The 19,280-nt window shown below is 36.2% G+C and overlaps 1 protein-coding gene across 1 annotated transcript in view; it reads right to left on the minus strand.

Moving 5' to 3' along the window:
• LOC142343986 (uncharacterized) overlaps positions 1 to 11,725 on the minus strand; it is a 64,013-nt gene extending 52,288 nt beyond the window's left edge. Inside the window, exon 1 of the mRNA XM_075395411.1 lies at positions 11,644 to 11,725. Within this exon, the coding sequence (XP_075251526.1) occupies positions 11,644 to 11,692 (49 nt within the window). The 5' untranslated portion in view covers positions 11,693 to 11,725. The remainder of the gene's footprint in view (positions 1 to 11,643) is intronic.
• Positions 11,726 to 19,280: the final 7,555 nt, after the last annotated feature.

Consider the following 19,280-nt stretch of genomic DNA (forward strand, 5'->3'; position numbering starts at 1 on the left):
CTCAATAATTGAAGAGTGCTTCAAAATTTTTTTCTGAAATATCTCTCAGTTTTTGGCTATTTTGTCGTATTTTTGGAAAAAGAGGACCGACAGAGATCAGTGAAGAGAAAATGACGCAAACAATTGGTACAATAAAATAAAGTTACAATCAAGATTTCAAAATAAGTTAATGAGCCAGAATAATGAGTAATTCAGCAACACTCCATCATTTTGAATAATCATCTAATCTATTAGCAACAGAGCGAATCAGTTTTGATGAAATTAATTGTGACGATAAAACACTTTCTAGTGTTCCTTGGGTGATTTTTTTGTCTGGAACCAGGCCAATTTAATCAGTAAAATATGTGATATTCTTGAAAGTTAGTGCAATTTTGGCCCAACATTATGGCTAAAGAACCAACAAACCTTACATATTTGTCATTTTTTTTAAACAAATGTTCTGAATAAAAAATAGTTCGAAGTGCTCATTCCGATGAAAAAAATTTCAACACCTTTCATTTCAATATTTTTTTTGAATTCGTTGCAGACTGTTTGACAAATTTTTGGCATTCAGTCTACTCCACTAAAACTTCCAGATCAAAATTTCAACACAATTCTCACAAAATAACTTATGCAAGCCAAGCGTTAAAAGTGAGCACGTTCATTTTTAGCACTTCTTCTTTGCAACAACTTCCACCCGGGTAAAAGTTGAATCTAATATATTGACTGTAACTCTCAGGAAAAAACGTTCAATTTTTTCTCAAATAATTGTTGAAACAGCAAGCTAACCACGTATACCTCTGTCTTACTTTTCATCAATGATATGAAAGGTATTAAATTAGATTTTCAATCTCAAGACAATCTGACAACAGTGTCACAGAGCCATTGATATTTAAAGGTTTGATATTTAAATATCAATGATATTTAAAAGTAAAAAATCATTGATATTTAAAAGTAAAAAATTTTCTTCAGAATATGCCAAGCAACTTTCCACTTGAGAAATGTGCTTCCCAAACCAAGATTTAACGAGAAATAGTTTTTGTACTCAAACGAATGTAATCAACAGCCTTAGTTTGCATTCATTTGCATTACACCACCATTGTGATTCTTTGTCGCGTTAGACCAGCATCTCGAATTCCACCACCAATGTGATTCTTTGTCCCGCTGGTACACAGGCTCACTTTTGTTGATATTTCAATTACGCGGCAGGAAAGCAGCGTCTTCGTTTTTACCACTGACCACTTCGTCTGCATCATATAGTTGTTAATCTTTTCTCTCTGCCTTGTGAGCTGATCAGCGCAAAGGTTGATCGCACCTTCGCTATCGCAATTTGAAAGGTTTCAATAGATTCTAGTGAACAATTTGTTTTCTCCTCTTGTTCTTCTTGAAACAGACTTTGTAGTTTATTTCATTGATTTTTCGTACAACTGTGTATGGGTTGCGCCATGAGAGGTAGAATTTTTTAAATTTTGCCAATTGAGGTGACACATTGTCGTCTGTACGATACGTTTCTTTTCATTTATGCTTTCAAATTTCTTTTTTTAAGTTTCTGACTTTGCTGTGCTTCAGCCAGGGTCTCGAGTGCACTAATTTGGACCTCCTACATCTTCTCCTCTAACAACAGAGTCTACTATGCATCCAGCTGCTTGGAGAAAATCAAGTCAATGGAGTAGAAAGCCTTGTTTCCAAACTCTAGAGCGAAAGGAATTTCTTCTGTGGACTTGTAGACCGTTGTGTTCTACACAAACTATACGAATGGGCTGATGGATTCCCCTTCTCTTAGTTTAATGAGCAGTTTTTTTATACCACATCTGACAGACATCTTTTGTGGCAATCCAATTGCCCGTTTCTTTGAGGGTGAAAAGGAGATGTCCGAGTTTTCTCTATGTTCAGCCGGGTCACAATTCGGTCACGAGTTCGCTGCAGAAATTATTTCTTTGGTATCTATGCAGCGTATCAGCGTTTGCAAACTGCAAAACCCATGTTTCAACCCATATTTCAACAAATGCGCCGCCTCAACAGCTGTTGTTTTTTTTAATAGGGACAGTGATTACGTGTTTCGAAAATTATTCAATTATGACGAAGATGTAACTGTTTCCCTTATCTCTGTTACTCGTTACTAGTCAAGACATCGGCAGCCACTATTGCAAAATTTATCCCCACTGTGACTGGTTAAAACTTGACTGTCAAGTTCTTCCCCAATGCCCATCGCGCTGTACATGGTTTGCTTTTGGTCTATAGATCAATGATATTGGGCAACCAGTACCGTTGACAAGTTCTATCGAGTGTTTTACGCATTTCAAATTGCCCTCCTGTCATTTTGGAGTTGTTCCAGTACACTGCAATTTGCAACCTGTGATAGGTAGTTAGCTTCTAGATAGACGTCTTTGACAAGGTTATAATACGTTTGAATGAGTCTAATGTATTTAATCATCATTTGGTCACAATTGTTCAACAGACCCAAAATTTTCAGGTTGCATGTTCTAAGCCTGGTCCCTCGTCATTGAGTTTTCTTCGTCATTGAGGCCACGATTTCTTCTGGACAAAACGTTGTTGACAAAAAACCTCTGATGCTCGCAAACTACTTTTTGCCGGCTCAAAGTAAGGGGTTTTGTGCAAGATGTAGGTGCTGTCTCTCCGTCGCCTTCTTGCCATTGTTTGCGCGTTATCATATTCCTCACTAGGCCGATAAACTACTTGAAAGTAAAAATTTTGCAACACCTCTTTCATTCTGTTTTTAATTCCATCAGAATTCGGACGAAGTTCTGATGCGAACTCGCGTGCTCCGTCCGAAGTGTAATAAGGATGCCCAGCAAAATGGACCGGAACCATTTTACTTCTTGGACAACAGCCAAGGCTTACTTCGCCCTTCTAATGTAGTTTACTTCTGTTCCCATTAGCACACAACTAGTGAGAGCCATTGGAATCTCCGTGTTATTGTCTAAATTTGATAGGACAACCAAAATGCTGTTGTGTTTGGCGCCCGTGTCCGTGTCCAAATAAAGGTGAGTCGTGATTTGGATGGCTCAAAATCGGCGCTGCGACAAACTTTTTTCTGAAGACTTCAAAGGAACGCTGACACCTATTGTTCCCATAGAACAGCTGGTGCTGTTTACTAAGATCATGCAGCGGCTTCGTTATGCTCCCAAAGTTCTAATAAATTGTCTGTATTAGCTACAGAAGCTATTAACTGCTCGTTTTTCTCTTGAATTGGTGAGCTCAGGTCAATTTGATATGGCGTGCTGTTTCGCTTCATCTGGCCATTTTACATTGGCTCTAATGTGGCATCCAAGGTAGGATACCGCTATTTGATTTAGCTTGCACTTTTTGGGCTTCAGTTTCAAACCTCATGAGTTTGGTTTCAATATTGACAAAGTTGAGATGTTGAAGGTGCTCTTCTGAGGTGTTAAGGGCTCTGTCTGTAAGTGAGGACATCATCAAGAAATATAAACTTGAAATCATACAGCTACTCTTTGAACAATTGAGACACGAAGCGCTGGAAATCTGCAGGTTCGTTGCTAAGGCCAAAAGGTAACCATTTATACCTATAATTGCCTTGTACTCATCTGGTGTTGAAAATAGTGCTTTATTCCGTCTTGCACTTTTGGTGAGTAATAGATGCCGATAGGCCGCTGCTAAATCTAAGGAGCTGTAAACCTGAGCCCTTTCCAAGCAATCCAAGGTCTGATCCTTTAATGCCAAAAAGAAGCCGTCCTCTTTGATGACAGCTTTGACTTTCTGAAAGTAAACACAGAAACGTGAAATGTCATTTTTTTTTCACTAGTACCACTGGTGTGTTCTAATCACTTTTCGAGGAATGGATGATGTTGAAATCTGACATCTGATGCACTCATTTCTTAGTCTCTGCAATTTGGCAAGGGTCGCCTTGTAGGCGAGTAGCCTAATCGAGATGCCATCACCAGTGTCAAAATTGAAGTTGACCAGGCTATTCAGACATAGTCCATTGTCATTCTTTGCACTAATTGCTGCAAAATGGTGTTTAAACTGCTCAACTAGGTCTTTTGTTTTTGCTGTTGACAAAATTTGTGTTCTAAGGGTGCGCCTACGTGATTTTGTACGTCGGTATTGAACTGAGCATCTGCGTTCATTGTAGAGAGCACTGCAGAAGTTCCTAATCCACTTAGTTTTCATTGCTTTTTTGGGCAGGTGAGTGATCAGAGAAAGAGGCAAATTTTACCTAAGAAGCGTCAAAAATTTTTCATACACAATTGCGAAAGATCGCCTTGTTCAATCCCAGGAGCTTTCAGCACCTCTTACTAATTCTGAGCTCCTTTTTGTGATATTGGTTGGCTTTGGTTCAAAGGTTTGACAAAGCACAATACAAATCTGTGCTTTACGTTTTCTCCCTGATGAAAGAAAGGATTGAGATGGTAATTTGCATCGGTTCCATTGTCCTAGTGAAGGACCGCTCTTAATCATATGCCGAACAGTTTTAAAAGGCATCCAGGTGCGTTGTCAGTTTCTGCTAGTCTGCTCTGTTTTAAAATGAGCAATGGAGCTCTGTGCCTTTGCTCACAGCCATACGTCCAGCTCTTGTAAGCAATCCCAATTAGGGTGAGATTCTCAGTATCGGTTTAACGATATTCAAATCAAGCATCGGCCGCATTTGTTGCTTAATCTCTTCCATTTCGGCAGGTTCGCCCTGTGAGCGGGTAGCACAATTGGTGTACCATCACCGGTGTCATTGTTGTGTTTAACCAATTGATCAGTTATAGTGCATTGTCAGCATTTGCAAAACTCTGAAATACGTCTTTTTTCCTCTGTATGCCGCATGAGCACTCTCAAGGAGCGCCTCCGTGAATCTCCACATATCGGCATTGAACTTAGCATCTGCGTTGATTGCAAAGAGCACAGCAGGAGCTCTTTCCACTGAGCCTTCATTCATAATTTTGGATGGTAAATGGTCAAAGATAATCCAAAATCTAACATCAGAAGGGCTAAAAGTTCTTGAAACAAAATTGCAAACGATCTCAACGTTCAATCAAATGAGCTTCGGTTCTGCTTTTTATTTCTGAGTTCCATTGTGTGGTATCATTTGGCTCATTTTCGAAGATTTGAAAAGACGCTCCACAAGTGCATTTTGTACGTTTGCTCATTGATGATACAACTTATTAGTGAAGTAACTGGCATCGATCCCGTTGTCCCAGTGGAAGGCCGCTCTTGTTCTTTTTTCCGAACAGATAGAAACAACGTCTAAGTGCCTTGTCAGTTTCTGCTATTGCACTCTGTTTTTAAAGCAAATTGCGGAGCAACTTCAGCAGCAGTACTCTGTTCCTCTGTTCACAGTCGGAGGACATGTTCTCGTAAGCAATTCAACTGAGGGTAATATTCTAAAACTTGTCGTTTGTATTTTCGAGCCGATCTAGGTTCTCTTGTCTGACGTTCGTCATAGTTTTGGCAAAAGTGTGACACTTTCAGTCTTCACTGCTGTTTCGTCATGGCTTTCAGTGACAATCTCACCATAAACCCTTTTGTTTCAAGAATATATTGCGGGAATACGAAAACAGAATTCCAAGTGCAATTGATTTCTGTATTCAGAAAAATCCTCGAGGATTGCTTACACTTGCTCCCGGGACCTTGATCTTTACGGATAGTCTTTCGTATGGCACTATTTTTGTTCTGTTTAGTCATCTGCCCCCGAGGAATCTTCTTTCAAAGCAACTCATCTTAATTGGCCCGTCGCCAACAGTGTTGGCTGTCACCTTTGTTTGAAAACACCCTAAAAGCCCCAGCAGTTGATTCATTTGTCCTAGTGGGAAAGTTGTTCCACAAAATTGCCTCACATGAAAACTTTTGTTTTGTTCCCAGTAGTCGGACCTGTTTTCCTTCAGCATTTCATACGGACCGTACGTAATTGTGAAGTGTCATGGGTTACTGTCCAGCTATCTCCTTATGCATGAGGATTTCCCACTGCTGGTGTCCTCAACAGTCCTTCGCTCAGCTCCACTGGTTTTGATATCGGCTTCCACTAGTATCGATAAGCCGCAACTTTTTCCCACTAGCGGGTAGTTCAATCAATGTGATATCACTGGTGTCAATTTTGTGCTCTACTAGTTTTGTCACATCTAATGCATTGTTAGTCAGCCTTTGAAAAATTTGCTCAAAGATTTTAGACAATACGTTGAACTAGAATTTTTTCCCTGTTTGCCGCATCTGCATTCTCGGGGAGTGCCTCCGTGGACTTTTTTTTCATTCGTATTGAACTGACCATCTGCGTGGATTGTAGAGAGTACAGCAGGGGCTCTCTCCACTGAGTTTTTTTCCAAACTTTTCGAATGTGATTGGTCAGAGATAATCCAAAATATAACATCAGAAACGTCAATACTCCTTGCAATGAAATTGCAATCGATCTATCTTCATGTTCAATTCAAGGAGCTTACGGTAAATCTCACAAGTTCTGAGCTCCAATGTGTGGTATCGTTTGGCCTTGATTCGAGGTTTTGACAGAAGTCTCTCTACAAGACTTTGCTGTACGTTTTCTTCCTGATGAAACAAAAAAAATGATGTCGCAATTTGTGTCGGTTCCCCTGTCCCAGTGAAGGACCGCTCGTCTTCTTTACCCGAACTGTTTGAATGGGAATCCAGTGCCTTGTCAGTTTCTGCTAGTGCGCTCTGCTTTTCATGAGTATCAATTTTGTTAATGTGTATCGAGGAATGGCTACTTTCTCGCACTGATGGTGCCTTGGAAGTTCTGGGTGACATATTATTGACCTGAGATTTCGCTGATAGAATTATTTTAGGCTCGCCGAGATTCCCTTAAAATTCTATTTTGTTCGGCAGTTTTGAGAATAGTGTCCTTTTTTGTGGTATGCGTAGCACTCCACGTCCTTCTTGACCCTCTATCTCCTATCTGGCACTGGAGTCTCATAACTGATATTCATTAACTTTCCAAACTCTTGGTAAGAGTCCATGATTTTCTCAGTCTCCTCTTGTTGGAGACTCATGAATTTTACCTGGCCATCCTCAAAATTGGGTAGCCCCCGATCCTGTGTCTCATCAGCTCATTGAGTTGAAACTGGAGCGTTGGCACCGGGTGTCCTGCTTCCTGTTGCAGAAACTGCAACGGGAGAATGCAGTATTTGTCAATTGCACGTTCAGTCAAGCACGTTGACAGCATTCCTGTTGAACAGGCGTCGTTCCACTCATTGGCGTGGCACAGAGCACGGAAGTGCCCCGCTCAACGATCGAAAGTTGAGGATTTTTGCGGGTAGAGGGTAACTTGATGTGTTTTTTGCTTAGAGCCTCCTTTCGCTGGAATTGCGGACACTTTTTTACCACCGTCCACTCAAGCGCCTGGTTGTGCAATCTGGAGCTGCTATTGGTCTACTTCTTCCTCGTAGTAACCTCTCTGGGACCACCAATGTAAGATTGTCTTTTTCTTGCTACAACACGTTCTGGTGGTCAAGCTCTTCTGATGTGCCTGATAATTTTTTGTTTTTCTCAGGTTCCTGTTCTTTTCTTTTGCAAGGGAAAAATTTCAATTCCTCATTTCTGTTTTTGCTGAGGTACTCAGAGGGAAAAAGTGGAGCAGCTAAAAGATCGAATTGGGTTTATTTCTTCTTCTGGAGAGAGTTGCTGGAGAGAGGGCCGAACCCAATTATTCGTTGATGCTGAGAGGGCAGGAAAAAACTGTTTGTTTCTCAGAGTCTTTTTTAAATATACTTCTCTATATGCGTTAAGTTCAGCCAATCACAAGCAATGACGTCAGAGCCTTACTCGTTTTCTTTTGGTTTTACGTACCGCATGGAGCATGAATTTGATATTACCAAGATTCTCATGAGCGTTTTTTTCCTTTTTTCAACCATTTAAAAAATATGCAGAACCACTTGCTTTTTTTTCCAGTGAATTATTTTTTATTAAACCGCAAATATATGTTTCTAATAAATGAGGGAAATGAAATTTGAACTTCATCAATAATGATATTATAATATAATTTATTGTGCTGTCACCCATATGAGCCTCGCTTTGTTACTGAATTCAACCTAATACTTTTCCTTTTTAATATTTCTTTAAAATGGATCAACTACAATGGGAGAAAATCCACGACACAAAAATTCAGCAAAATTATTAGGTCAGTAAAAAGAACAGAACATAAAAAACAATTTTAGATTGCATTTAAATATACTTTTTTCTATATATGTAGGCAAAAAAAATCTTGTTGTAAATTATACCTTAGTTAAGCAAATAGGGCTTTGTTTAGTCATATTTCAATTGCTATCAGCATTTGAAAATTTGTAACAACAAGGAGGCACGGTAATGTGGGTACTCACATAGTGTTCCCAACCCGCTCATCCAAATTCTTGAATTAATTGGCCGCCAAATGATGAAGAGATTAAAACAACTTTCAGAGACATACATAACGTTCAGTAAACAAACAATAAAATAGAATAATGCCACGCTAGAGAGCTGATGAAAGTTGTTGATAATAGGACTACTAGTAAATTAGAACAAAATCCAACCCGCTTAAAAAAACCGAACAAAACAATTTAACTTATATTTCAATAGAAAAGAGATGGGACCTGTCTGCAATAGGACCGGCTAACAGATTGACGAAAAAGATCAAAGAAGTTTGAAAATAGGTTTCTATTTTAGGAAATAATGTTTTTACAGTTATTAATGTCATAGGATATCAACTGAAATCACTGAAATCGTCACCTATATCTCCATTGAAGACAAAAAACTGGCACCTGTCTTTATCCATTGTTCAATTGCGTAAAATGTTAAAGCACATGGGACCAACGGTTATTTTTAATAATTAAAAAAATAAATCTTTAAGAATGTACAAACAAATTAAAATCTCAAACATTTTAAGTAATTTCGTAGTAACAGTAGTAACGAAGCAAATATTTAATGCTAAAGCTGAAACCGTTATAAAGATTAAACAAAAGTTCACTGGAATTAGATTGTTACCTGTGCTCACAGAGCTTGAGCTATAAACCAACCAAAAAATAGTTGAAAAATGACGAAGCTAAAAAACCCAAATATGTTTTTGAAAACAAATATTTTCCAAAGTCAGAACAGACTTAGGATTTCAAAAGGGCGATGGATTAGATTGCAACACCTCGGAAAGCTGATTGGATCTGTTAATAATGAGATTATGACACGATCCCACAAAATAGCAACAAACACATAAAGAAGGCAGAACTTCAAATAATTTTACGACATCACACTGGTCGACGCACTGTAATTATAAGATATTACCTGAAGGAACTGTAAGTTGTTTATCTGTAAATCATCATCATGTTTTAAAACATCAACGATTCTTCCTTATAAAGGGACTACGTAGACATGACAACAAAAAACTTCAAAATTTGAACAGTAGAAATCTCGAAAACTTTTATCTGAAACTAAATCAGTCACATCGCATAAACAAGCGCAAAAAATATTCGAATCAAGAAAATAATTGGCACTTTTAATTAGTGAGATTGAGTTTTAAGGAGACCAAAATGAAAGAAAAAAAAGAGACAGTTCAAATTTTTTAAAAAAATTTATTTGAATGTCATTCAAACAAACAACTACAAGCTGAAATCTTCAACCAGCTTTGAGTTATACGTCCTGATGAAGCAATTGAGACCTATCATTATTAGGTGTTTTGGGTACAACAACAAAAAGAAAGACAAAAATTGAAAAAATTAAAAAATGCACATCAATATGCGATGTGACTGTGTCTCAGCCGAAAAATTATAAACTATTCAACAAAATTGGTTAACATATCCAGATAATCCTTTTTCCAACGCTTTGCATTTTCCATACCATGCGTTGCTTCAATTGGTCTCGTTAAATTTGTAATAAATGGACAAGGAAACAAAACGAACTCATAAAATATGCAATTATACTCAAAAATTAAAAAAAAAATGAAAACGCTTAGTATCAAAACAAAGAAACCATTTTTTGAACAAGAAAACGTTACCCATTAGTTTATATCTCATAAAAAATTGATTTTTGTCTTGTTTTTACTGAGACTGCACTAGAAGTTGAGAAAAATAAGATGAAATAATGGCAACGTACAAAAATCACCGATATCATCTTAAAACGAACATATTCGAACCCCTTACATACATAATGACTGAAAAAGTTGTCTAGGTTCAATACAATTCGTGGAAAACTAACTGGGTCTTTGATTGGGGACACTGAGTCATTGGAACACAAAAACAACAAATGAAAGCAAAATTCTAGAAGTCACAGTTTTTACGAAAACAATTGGTCAGAGCCATAAATGCCATGAGCTAAACTCTCTAAAAGTAAAATAATCCCGCTTGACTTTGTATATTGTAAGTAATACCAGTCATAAATTGATCCACGATTGAAATTTCGTGTCAGTAATTTCCATAAAAAACGTTTACATAGCGGAAATATTTTGAAAAAAGATCACTAAAATCAAGATTTTTTAATCGTAAGGATCCATGTTGAGATCAACGTCAACCCAGATATTGCTGCGCGTCTAACAAAACACTCAATTGTTTAAACGGTTGCGAAGTAGATCAATTTTCAAACAAACTTTTCAGTTTGTCAAAAGTTAATAATGCATTTTGTATAATTTTTGAGTTTAAAAATGGAGAAAATTTGAAAAACTATAATTCCAGAAGACTCCTGAGGCCAGCGGGAGTACAACAAGCTCTTTTTCAAGCTTGAGAAGCATATGAACGCAGTTTTAAGGTGTCTACTTCCAGCAAATTTAATTCAAGTGGGCTAAAAGAAGCAAATTTGGTCTCATTTTCACGAAAAAAGTCTGAATTTTGAAAAGTTTAGCATTAATTCTAGCCAAAAAACTCGGATCAAACAGTTCAGCAACCCTCCTCTGTCCTTAAAGATGAAATCATTAATACTACAGCTAACTATTTTAACAACATATTCTAGAAAATTTGACGAAAATTTGGTCAAAAATACCAAAAATATGAATAAAACAGCTGAATCACGTCTACGTCTAATATTCACAAAACCTTAAGCCTCTCGATAACTTCCTATAAAAAGCGAAAATTGAAAAAAAATTTTATTCCATATTCTACGCTGGAGGAGTTGTCTACTGATAACACTCACAACTCTCTTCGAAAAATTTTATCGATCGGCCAAAATTGTCTGAACAAAAGAAAACCCAGTTGATTATATAGTTCCTATCCCACTAAAGTTGGTCGGAACAATTATTTCAGTCCTGAATTGCGTCTTTTTTACTATCATACACTTTCCGACAAAAAAGTTTTAAATGAGTGGGTTGCAATGGAAGAACTCTAGAGGATCTATTCTTTCCTGTTCAAAAATGGGGAGCTAAATTGAAGCAAATGTGAAAGGAGTCATTTCTACAAGGCATTAAAAAGTGCTAGTGCCAGTGGATAATTTGTCTTCCGACTCTTATTAAAATAAATGGCCGATTGCCAAGTCATTGGGATGCAGCAGTGTTCGGGAGCTGGCTTGGGCTGATGGTTGTTGATCAAGCTTCCCGGAGATCGGATGTTAAGGATACAATGGTGTCAGAGCGAGGCTGCAATCGGAGAACTTTTGAGGATTTTCTCCTATTGCAGCCCAATTCCTACAACATCTTGCCCACTTGACCACATTACTAATTAACAGAATTGGATTCTGTCTATGAGAGAGATGGATGCATTTTTACTACAATGGGGGAAATAACATCTATGACTGTATACTTACGTTGATGCAGAACCACAATAAACAAAATGAGCAGTTTGTTCAGTTCCATTGCTATACTAAATGATTGCTCCAATAGTTCATAAGTTCGCTTGAAATTAATGAAACTTGTCAACAAATGTGTTTATAGAAACCATTAGCAAGATGACCCTGGCTTGCATGATCATATAAATCATTGTAGTCCCAAATAATGGCCTTGTGTGGTCCTTTTTATGAGCAGTTTTCAAGGGCTGGGAACTTTAACTCAAACTAATACAATATATCCTATTAGAATTTGAGTACAGCAAAAACCAGGTTTAAATTAGAGTGATTCAGTATTGAATTATATTGAATTGAGATTTGGTATGACGATACTCATGCAGAATCGACATTAATAATTCGATACTGAATCACTCTAATCTAAAGCTGATTTCACGGTGTCCAGAGTACAGATTTCAGAACTTAAGATAAATAATATTAAATTTGACAGTGCGATCTTCTGTACTTTCAGATTTCATTTTTGCAGTTCATGAGCATATTCCTTTGACATTAATTTTCTGATCATCTCATAAATTGTCGTAAAAATTTAAGTCATCTCAGAATCAGGTCATCATCATACAGGAGCTTTATGCAAAAACTGCCAAATGCTCAGTTGCACCTGACTTCAATTCAATTTATGAAACTTTTCACTCATCAAAATTTCATTAAATTTGCCAACTTTTTGAACACTTTGTTTAGCGAGGTCACATGAAACGCGAGGACTTTAGAATAGGAAAAACTGACTCGTGTACTGTAATGTAAATTATCGCGAAAAAGAGGGGTTCCAGTTCATTGATGGGAAACGCTTGGAAACAGTTATTCTTCCCACCAATCCCAAAGGGACTGTAAGATTGCCTTACAGTTTCTTCTATTCCCACTGGGGAACTTGGAGTTGCCATTAAAAATGCCGTGATGCAACTGGGAATCCCACTGTGATTTTATAGCGGAGATTAATTTGAAAAAGAAATGGGAATGTCCGAGGTTTTGTCTCATAAATTGTGACGAAGAACTAAAATGAACGAATGATGAATCTGCTAATTTCAACAGTTATAGTGGTAGTAACAATGGAATCAGTACTTAATAAAATTTGAAGAGCATCATAATTGTGATGATGGCAGAAACTAACTGTCTTAATTGTGATTTGCATTAAATAGTTCTTGTTGTAAAAATTAGCCAAAACGTAGGATTTTTGAATGACTACCTTGGATCCCTAGCCTTATCAAGCTGATAATCTGTCTCGAGGTGTTAGTTCTCCACAAAACTGTTAGAAATAGAAACGCTACCGGCGTTCGATTCAGTGGGATGAACAGAAAAACGATTAATTCTCAAAAATGAAAAAAATCACAAAGAGGCGGGCAGTAAATTTTGTTTAATTTTGAGTCCTGCTTTTATTTGAACTTAAATTAAACAAGGAGGCTCGGTAATGTGCGGTCGCACATAAGGTTCCGACCCGCTCATCCACAATTTTGACATTATTCTCCAACAAATGAAGAACAGATAGAAAAACAGACATGTAGTCAGTCTTGTCCAGTATTTGAAAACAAAATAAGGCTTGAATTTAGATTTGAACAATACTGATCCTAAGTTCGGTCGGAGTGACAAAAGAAGAGCTTGCAAACTCGATCGAGCTTTAAGCCCTGAGAGTTGGCGCATCTTCAATAGCAAAACGCCACATTGCGAAATTGATAATTTGTTTGCATCATTTCCCTGTACATTATTGGCAACAAACTTTGTCGAAACAGGGAATATCATCGTCGATTGGTACGTCTTTTTTGTGCGATTAAACAATTCAGATGTGAATTCATTTGACCATTTTCTTTTGGAAAAAAATCAAGAAGCGTAAAACTGTCAACATGGTGACGAGAAGGAAACGCTCGTATGAACTGTTTGCATGTTCACTAGACTACAACCAGATCAGCTGGAAAATGAGATAGCAATTCAATGTCCACAAGCTCAAGAGGGATATATTAAATTAACCCAATCTTCTACAACCAGCAAAAAATTCATATCATTGTTCGACATTTTGTAAACATGATACTCCAAAACATCCAAAAGGCATACGTGTGCAAAACAATTTCCGCAGAAACTTAAAACGAAAACAGAAATTAATTGACCAAGGCTCTCAAGAAAAGAGAGCCCCTGCTCTGATCAAAATTTTAGTCCATAAAGAGTCATCAATGTTGAAAAAAAAACAATAAAGTGAAATTATTGTTACATTCAAAAGTTGAATGAATTGATTCATAAAAACAAAAACTAAATGACAATTATAAGTACCCTGATCACATCAATTGTTAAATGAAGTTTAAAATCAGAAATTGTTTAATTGAAAATAAATTCAGAAATAGAATGGTTACGCGTCACAAAACACTGTTTACCTTTCGACAACTGACTTGAAGTATACATTCAGCCAATTATTTCTGCACCCCGAAACAGCACTAAAATGTGTTCTCTATAAAATTCGCCAGAATTCTTTAACAGATTCAAACATTTTTCTTACGGCGTCACAGACATGCCAACAGAAATTCATCAATCCGTGAAGTATACTCTGATAAGCCTTAAAAGTATTTTTTTGGACAATACTTTGTAAACATTGGCACCAAGAAAGAAAATTTTTTTTTTCCGGCTTATATACAAAGACAATCTACAAATCAATTTTTAAAAAAAATTTTTGTTCTGCCAAACGAAATTCACTGTCTGTGTTAGGAAATATAGCTTTTCAGCTGCATTTGTCTAATGAAAATGGGATCATTCATTCAATCAGATCATCATTGAACTGAATTTACAGCAAATTGAGATCAAAATTGTTACCCTTCGAGACTCTCATGAGAAGGAGGCTCGGTAATGCGCGATCGCACTTAAGGTTCCGACCCCGCTCATCCACAATTGTGGCATAATTGTCTACCAAATGAGGAACAGGTAGAAAAACCCAAAAAATAAAGCTTGATTCAAAAAAAAATTGGCGTATGAACGAAAAGATAGCCTCCACAGCAAATAACTTAGTGGAGTAAATAAAAAGATGAATTAGATTGATGAGATATGCAATATTAGGAAAGCGAGTCAAGACGAACAGCAAAATCAAACAACAACAACAAACATTAGTTACATCAAAACTTTTTGTCCGTTTTAAAAAACAAAACTTAATAACAAAGTCAAAATAGCGTCAGATAAAATTGAAATTCAACAGAGTGATTTGTAATTGAACAGAAAAGATATGGGACGAATGAATGATAAGGCTTGGTAACAATTAGACAATAAAGAACAAAAACAGTAAAGATGAAAAATCCGCTTAGTTTACAAAAACAATTAATTTCAAATTAATAAAAACCATTAGAAATCAACTAAAATATCCCTTTGGTTTACAATTACAAAAGCTTCTATAGAAGGGAATTAAGATGTATTGGTATTCAATTTTTTATAATGCTAAAAAAGAACAACACATAGACAACAAACGGAAATTAATTAAAACTTGCCAGAAAACAATTTTGAGGCCCTCAAAACATGTTCGATTGCACCTTCTTCGAACACCAATAATGTATTATGCGAACTCTTTTTTCAACAAAACTAGGTAACAAGCAGACAAAAAAGAAAAAAAAGGACAAAATTAAGCAATACTTGTTTTTTTTATTGAAAAAACATTATTTTCAAAGACATGAAAGCCATCAATTACAAAATGAAATTATTGAATAGGTTCGTTTATTCTTCCAAAGGAAGTCTTTGAGACGTGCAGCAAATTTCCAGAACATGTCTTTTGTCTGCAATAAAACGTCAATTATAACAAAAATCAAAAATTAGTTTACTTTTTTTGTGAAAGACCCGTGTCGAAGCCAGTAAAATCATAACTAATTCTTAAAAAACATTAGATTTTGTGACACCAATCCCTTTTGAAATCTTCTCGTGGCATAAATAATGTCATATTTGGCCTGTAATCAACAAGACTAGGTAAAAAACAGACAATAAAAGAAACAAAATTGCGAAAACAAAGTGTTTTTTTTTATTTTGGAAAACAATTGTTGTCAAAATCATGAAAGCCATCAGCTATCTTCTAATTTGAGAATATCGGCTCATCAAATCTCCAACAAAATTGGGTCATTGTTCAGGAAAGTTTATATGACTAAAAAGACAAAGTGAAAACGACAGTTAAAGACAAAAATAGCAATTTCAATTAAATTCTTCGAGAAAGTGGTGTCGAAAACGTAAAAAACCATAATCTGTATCTTTAAGGACCTTAATATAATCAAAATTGTTTTATTCGAACGCCAATAAATTGATATATGAACTGTAAAAAACGTGATAATGTGACAAATCTAGCAAACATGAAAAATGGGCAAATGCCAACAAAAATAGAAAAATATGAAATCTAGTAGTATCAAAGCCAGAAAACCACAATTTAAGTTGTAAAACAGCAAAAAAGTGGGATTTTGATTTCACTGGAAAGAAGAACAATTCTTTCATTGCTGACACTAAGCTACAAGTTGACCAAATTAAAAGAAAAATGGAGGCGAATTTCAATAAACCATTTTTTGTTTAAAAATCAAATACGTTTAAAAGTCAAAACGACCATAAGTTTTAAAGTAAAAGACTAGAAGATTTAATTTGGGAGCTTATTAGGAAGCCAATTGGATCAATCACTAGTGAGTTTTGATTCGAAATGTTCTGTTAGTTAATTAATAAAAAAAGAACGACCGATTACAATCCGAATTATTTTTGGATTGTAACAGTACAAGATTGGTCAAGAGCTAACCCTGCTAATGCTGTTCGTCTGTTAAGAACATTCAATTTTACGAATGTAATAGATATAGATATTTTGTTTAAAAAATTAGAAATAAATGCTACGTTTTTGTTAATCAACGAATAAATTTAGCAAAAAACGGCAAAGCTTTAATTACAGAGCACTCTCAACGGAAGTTGAAGTAAAAATAGCCCCCTTTTAGACTACAAAAATAGTGTTAGTGGTGTTCACGCCCTACAAATTTAATCAAAATGGACTAAAGAAACTTATTTCGTGCTGATTTTGATGGAAAAGTATGAAATTTGTGAAATATTTAGCCAGAATTTTTGACAAAAAAATTTAAATAAAAATAGACATTTGTTTTAAAAAACAATACAAACAACACTTTCTTGAATAATTTTAACAAATTTTTGGTAAAATTGTAGTAATGTTAGTCTAAAGTTTGGAAAAATATGAACAAAGTCAACGGAATTCATTCTATTTTCTCAAATGTTTAAGCCTCGATAATTCCCTGTAACAAACGAAAATCAAATAGTTCTTTTCATTTCTATATTCTACGCGGTACAAGCTTTCTAATTATACCAGTCTCAACTCTACGATGAACGTATTGATCGGCCAAAATTGTCTGAAAAAACCCATTTGAAAATATAGTTCCTCCCTATCGAAATATCATCTGAATGGAAATCAATTACGTTTATAGCACTGAGCGTTGCTAGCTAGATTTTAAAAAAAAATTGTTCTGAAAAAGCTGTCAAACTGTAGATTAATTTGATCGATTGCTCTAATCATAAAATTTTATTATCGAACGTTTGCCAGGTGCAAACATGCCTGTTGTAGCACGTCTCTCTTAACTTTCTATATGTCAGATAGCTAAAAAACTTTTTGTCGTAGGCGAAATATTTTTTGACAGCAATCGTATCAAAAGTTGGCAGCTCAAACCAACATGTCATTCGGTCTTTTTTAATTCCATAAAGATCTCGCAATGTTCAATTATTGTTTCCACCTGTGTTGCAAATTTGCTACAGTTGCCAGTATTCAAAAAAGATTAACCATTACACAAAGATATTTCAATCCAAATTTAAGCGTTTCAACTGCGCCACAGATACAATTTTAAGTGGGAAGCGACCATTTTTTGACAAATAGTAGTTCTGATTTCATGGCTCTAATTCCACGCAGCTTTTAATTGCCCAAAAAAATTTCAGGTAATTTTTCATTTTAGCGAACTAAACACAAGTGTAAACGCGTCGCAAATAGAAAATCCAATTTAAACATCATCAATCACGCGGATTTGCTCATTCTAAAACACCATCAATGTCAAACTAGGTCGAAGACCTTTGGCCAGAGGAGCACCCCTAAACCTTTTTGGTGTTTTCGTGGCAACATTTCGTGGCTTCCTCAGGAGACGCTGTGTTTATAGAACTGAGTAACTCTTTATTCAAAGTAAACAAGATGTCATTAAACCTTCACTTGCACTGGCAAACTCTATCTTTAAATTGGGGCAGTGTTTACATAGACAAAAAATGCTCGACCAAATATGCGGTCAGCACTTTTCAGGGAAAACTTTTTATGGAACACATCCCCCAATAACTTGGGGCTGATCTGTTCATTGCAATACATGTGGTGGCGGCACAAACACAGCAATGAGTTTGTACGGCCACTTGATTGTACAACTGGTAGCGCAATCGGTAACCTGTGAATATCTCTTTTCACTTTAAAGCAATAATAAAAAGTGTAAAAGGTCTCCTTCAAATTCATGAAAGGCAAATGATTGGTTCTGCTAGCCTAATTTCTAACGAAAAGAGCCTAATTTGGTTCTGCTAGCCTAATTTCTAACGAATTTGTTAGCCATTATTAATCGGTTGCCAAAATATCATAGCTGATATTCTTGATAAACAAAGGGATGTGGGGTAATATAGTTTCGGGAGCACAAGTACTTAAAATCATGTTCATTATCGACGTCAACACATTTAGACCGTTCGACACATTAGTTGTTTCATCGCAACGAAAATCAAAACATTTAATTTATTGCAGAAATTATTGAAGCACCTGTTAGTGACCATGGAGGATTTTGCGTGTTCAACGATTAACATAAATTTTCTTCTTTTTAAAAATGTCTTGCGTCTATCAAAAAAAGAACAGAATCAGAAATGCATTTCAATTAAGATCAAGTCTCTCTGCAAAAAACCTCAATTTATAGTTTTGCAAACAAAAAACTACCAGGATTTCGTCTTTCAACACTCACTTTGGCATAAAACTGAACACCCAGCTCATCATTACGGGCAGCATTCATAGTAACTTATAATTGTCATTCGAAAAATTAAGGAACTTATATTCAGCTAAAAATTCTGTTTATAAAGTCGACCTGAGAAGAAAGGTGAGCGATCGATACAGATTGAGTCAGCGATATGCGAAGCAACACAAATTGTTTCCTGAAGGAGAAGAAAAGCAACGGATAGTGAATTGAAAATCACTCAGAAAAAGGTTTAGGGCGAGAAATCAAAATTACCCGTAGACCCATTCAGATTAAAGTGGCCCGGAAAAACGACGCTAACAACTCGCGAAACTCAAATTTCAGGCACTACCTGTAGGAGTAGTCCCTACCTCCACGGATATTAATGTATATCTGACGGTCTCCGTAATTAGCGAGCCTGAAAAACCTGATCTGCGAAATTGGACATTCGACGCCCAAAAAAATGGTGACGGAAGGAACTCAATACAACATTGATGGCCAACAGACCGAATGGAGAGGCTGGAGTTAACTGAGGTGACACCCTGGAAACGGGAAATAAATATCGCTGCGTTGTCAACAAAATCCTCCTTAGCACACCCTATATTAGTTTGATTGCCTAATTTACCGGCCAATTTCTCTCCGCTTGCAGCCTTTCCAATGATT

This window comes from Convolutriloba macropyga, chromosome 8, assembly GCF_964194025.1.
Source record: "Convolutriloba macropyga chromosome 8, txConMacr16.3, whole genome shotgun sequence".
Lineage (NCBI taxonomy): Eukaryota > Metazoa > Xenacoelomorpha > Acoela > Convolutidae > Convolutriloba > Convolutriloba macropyga.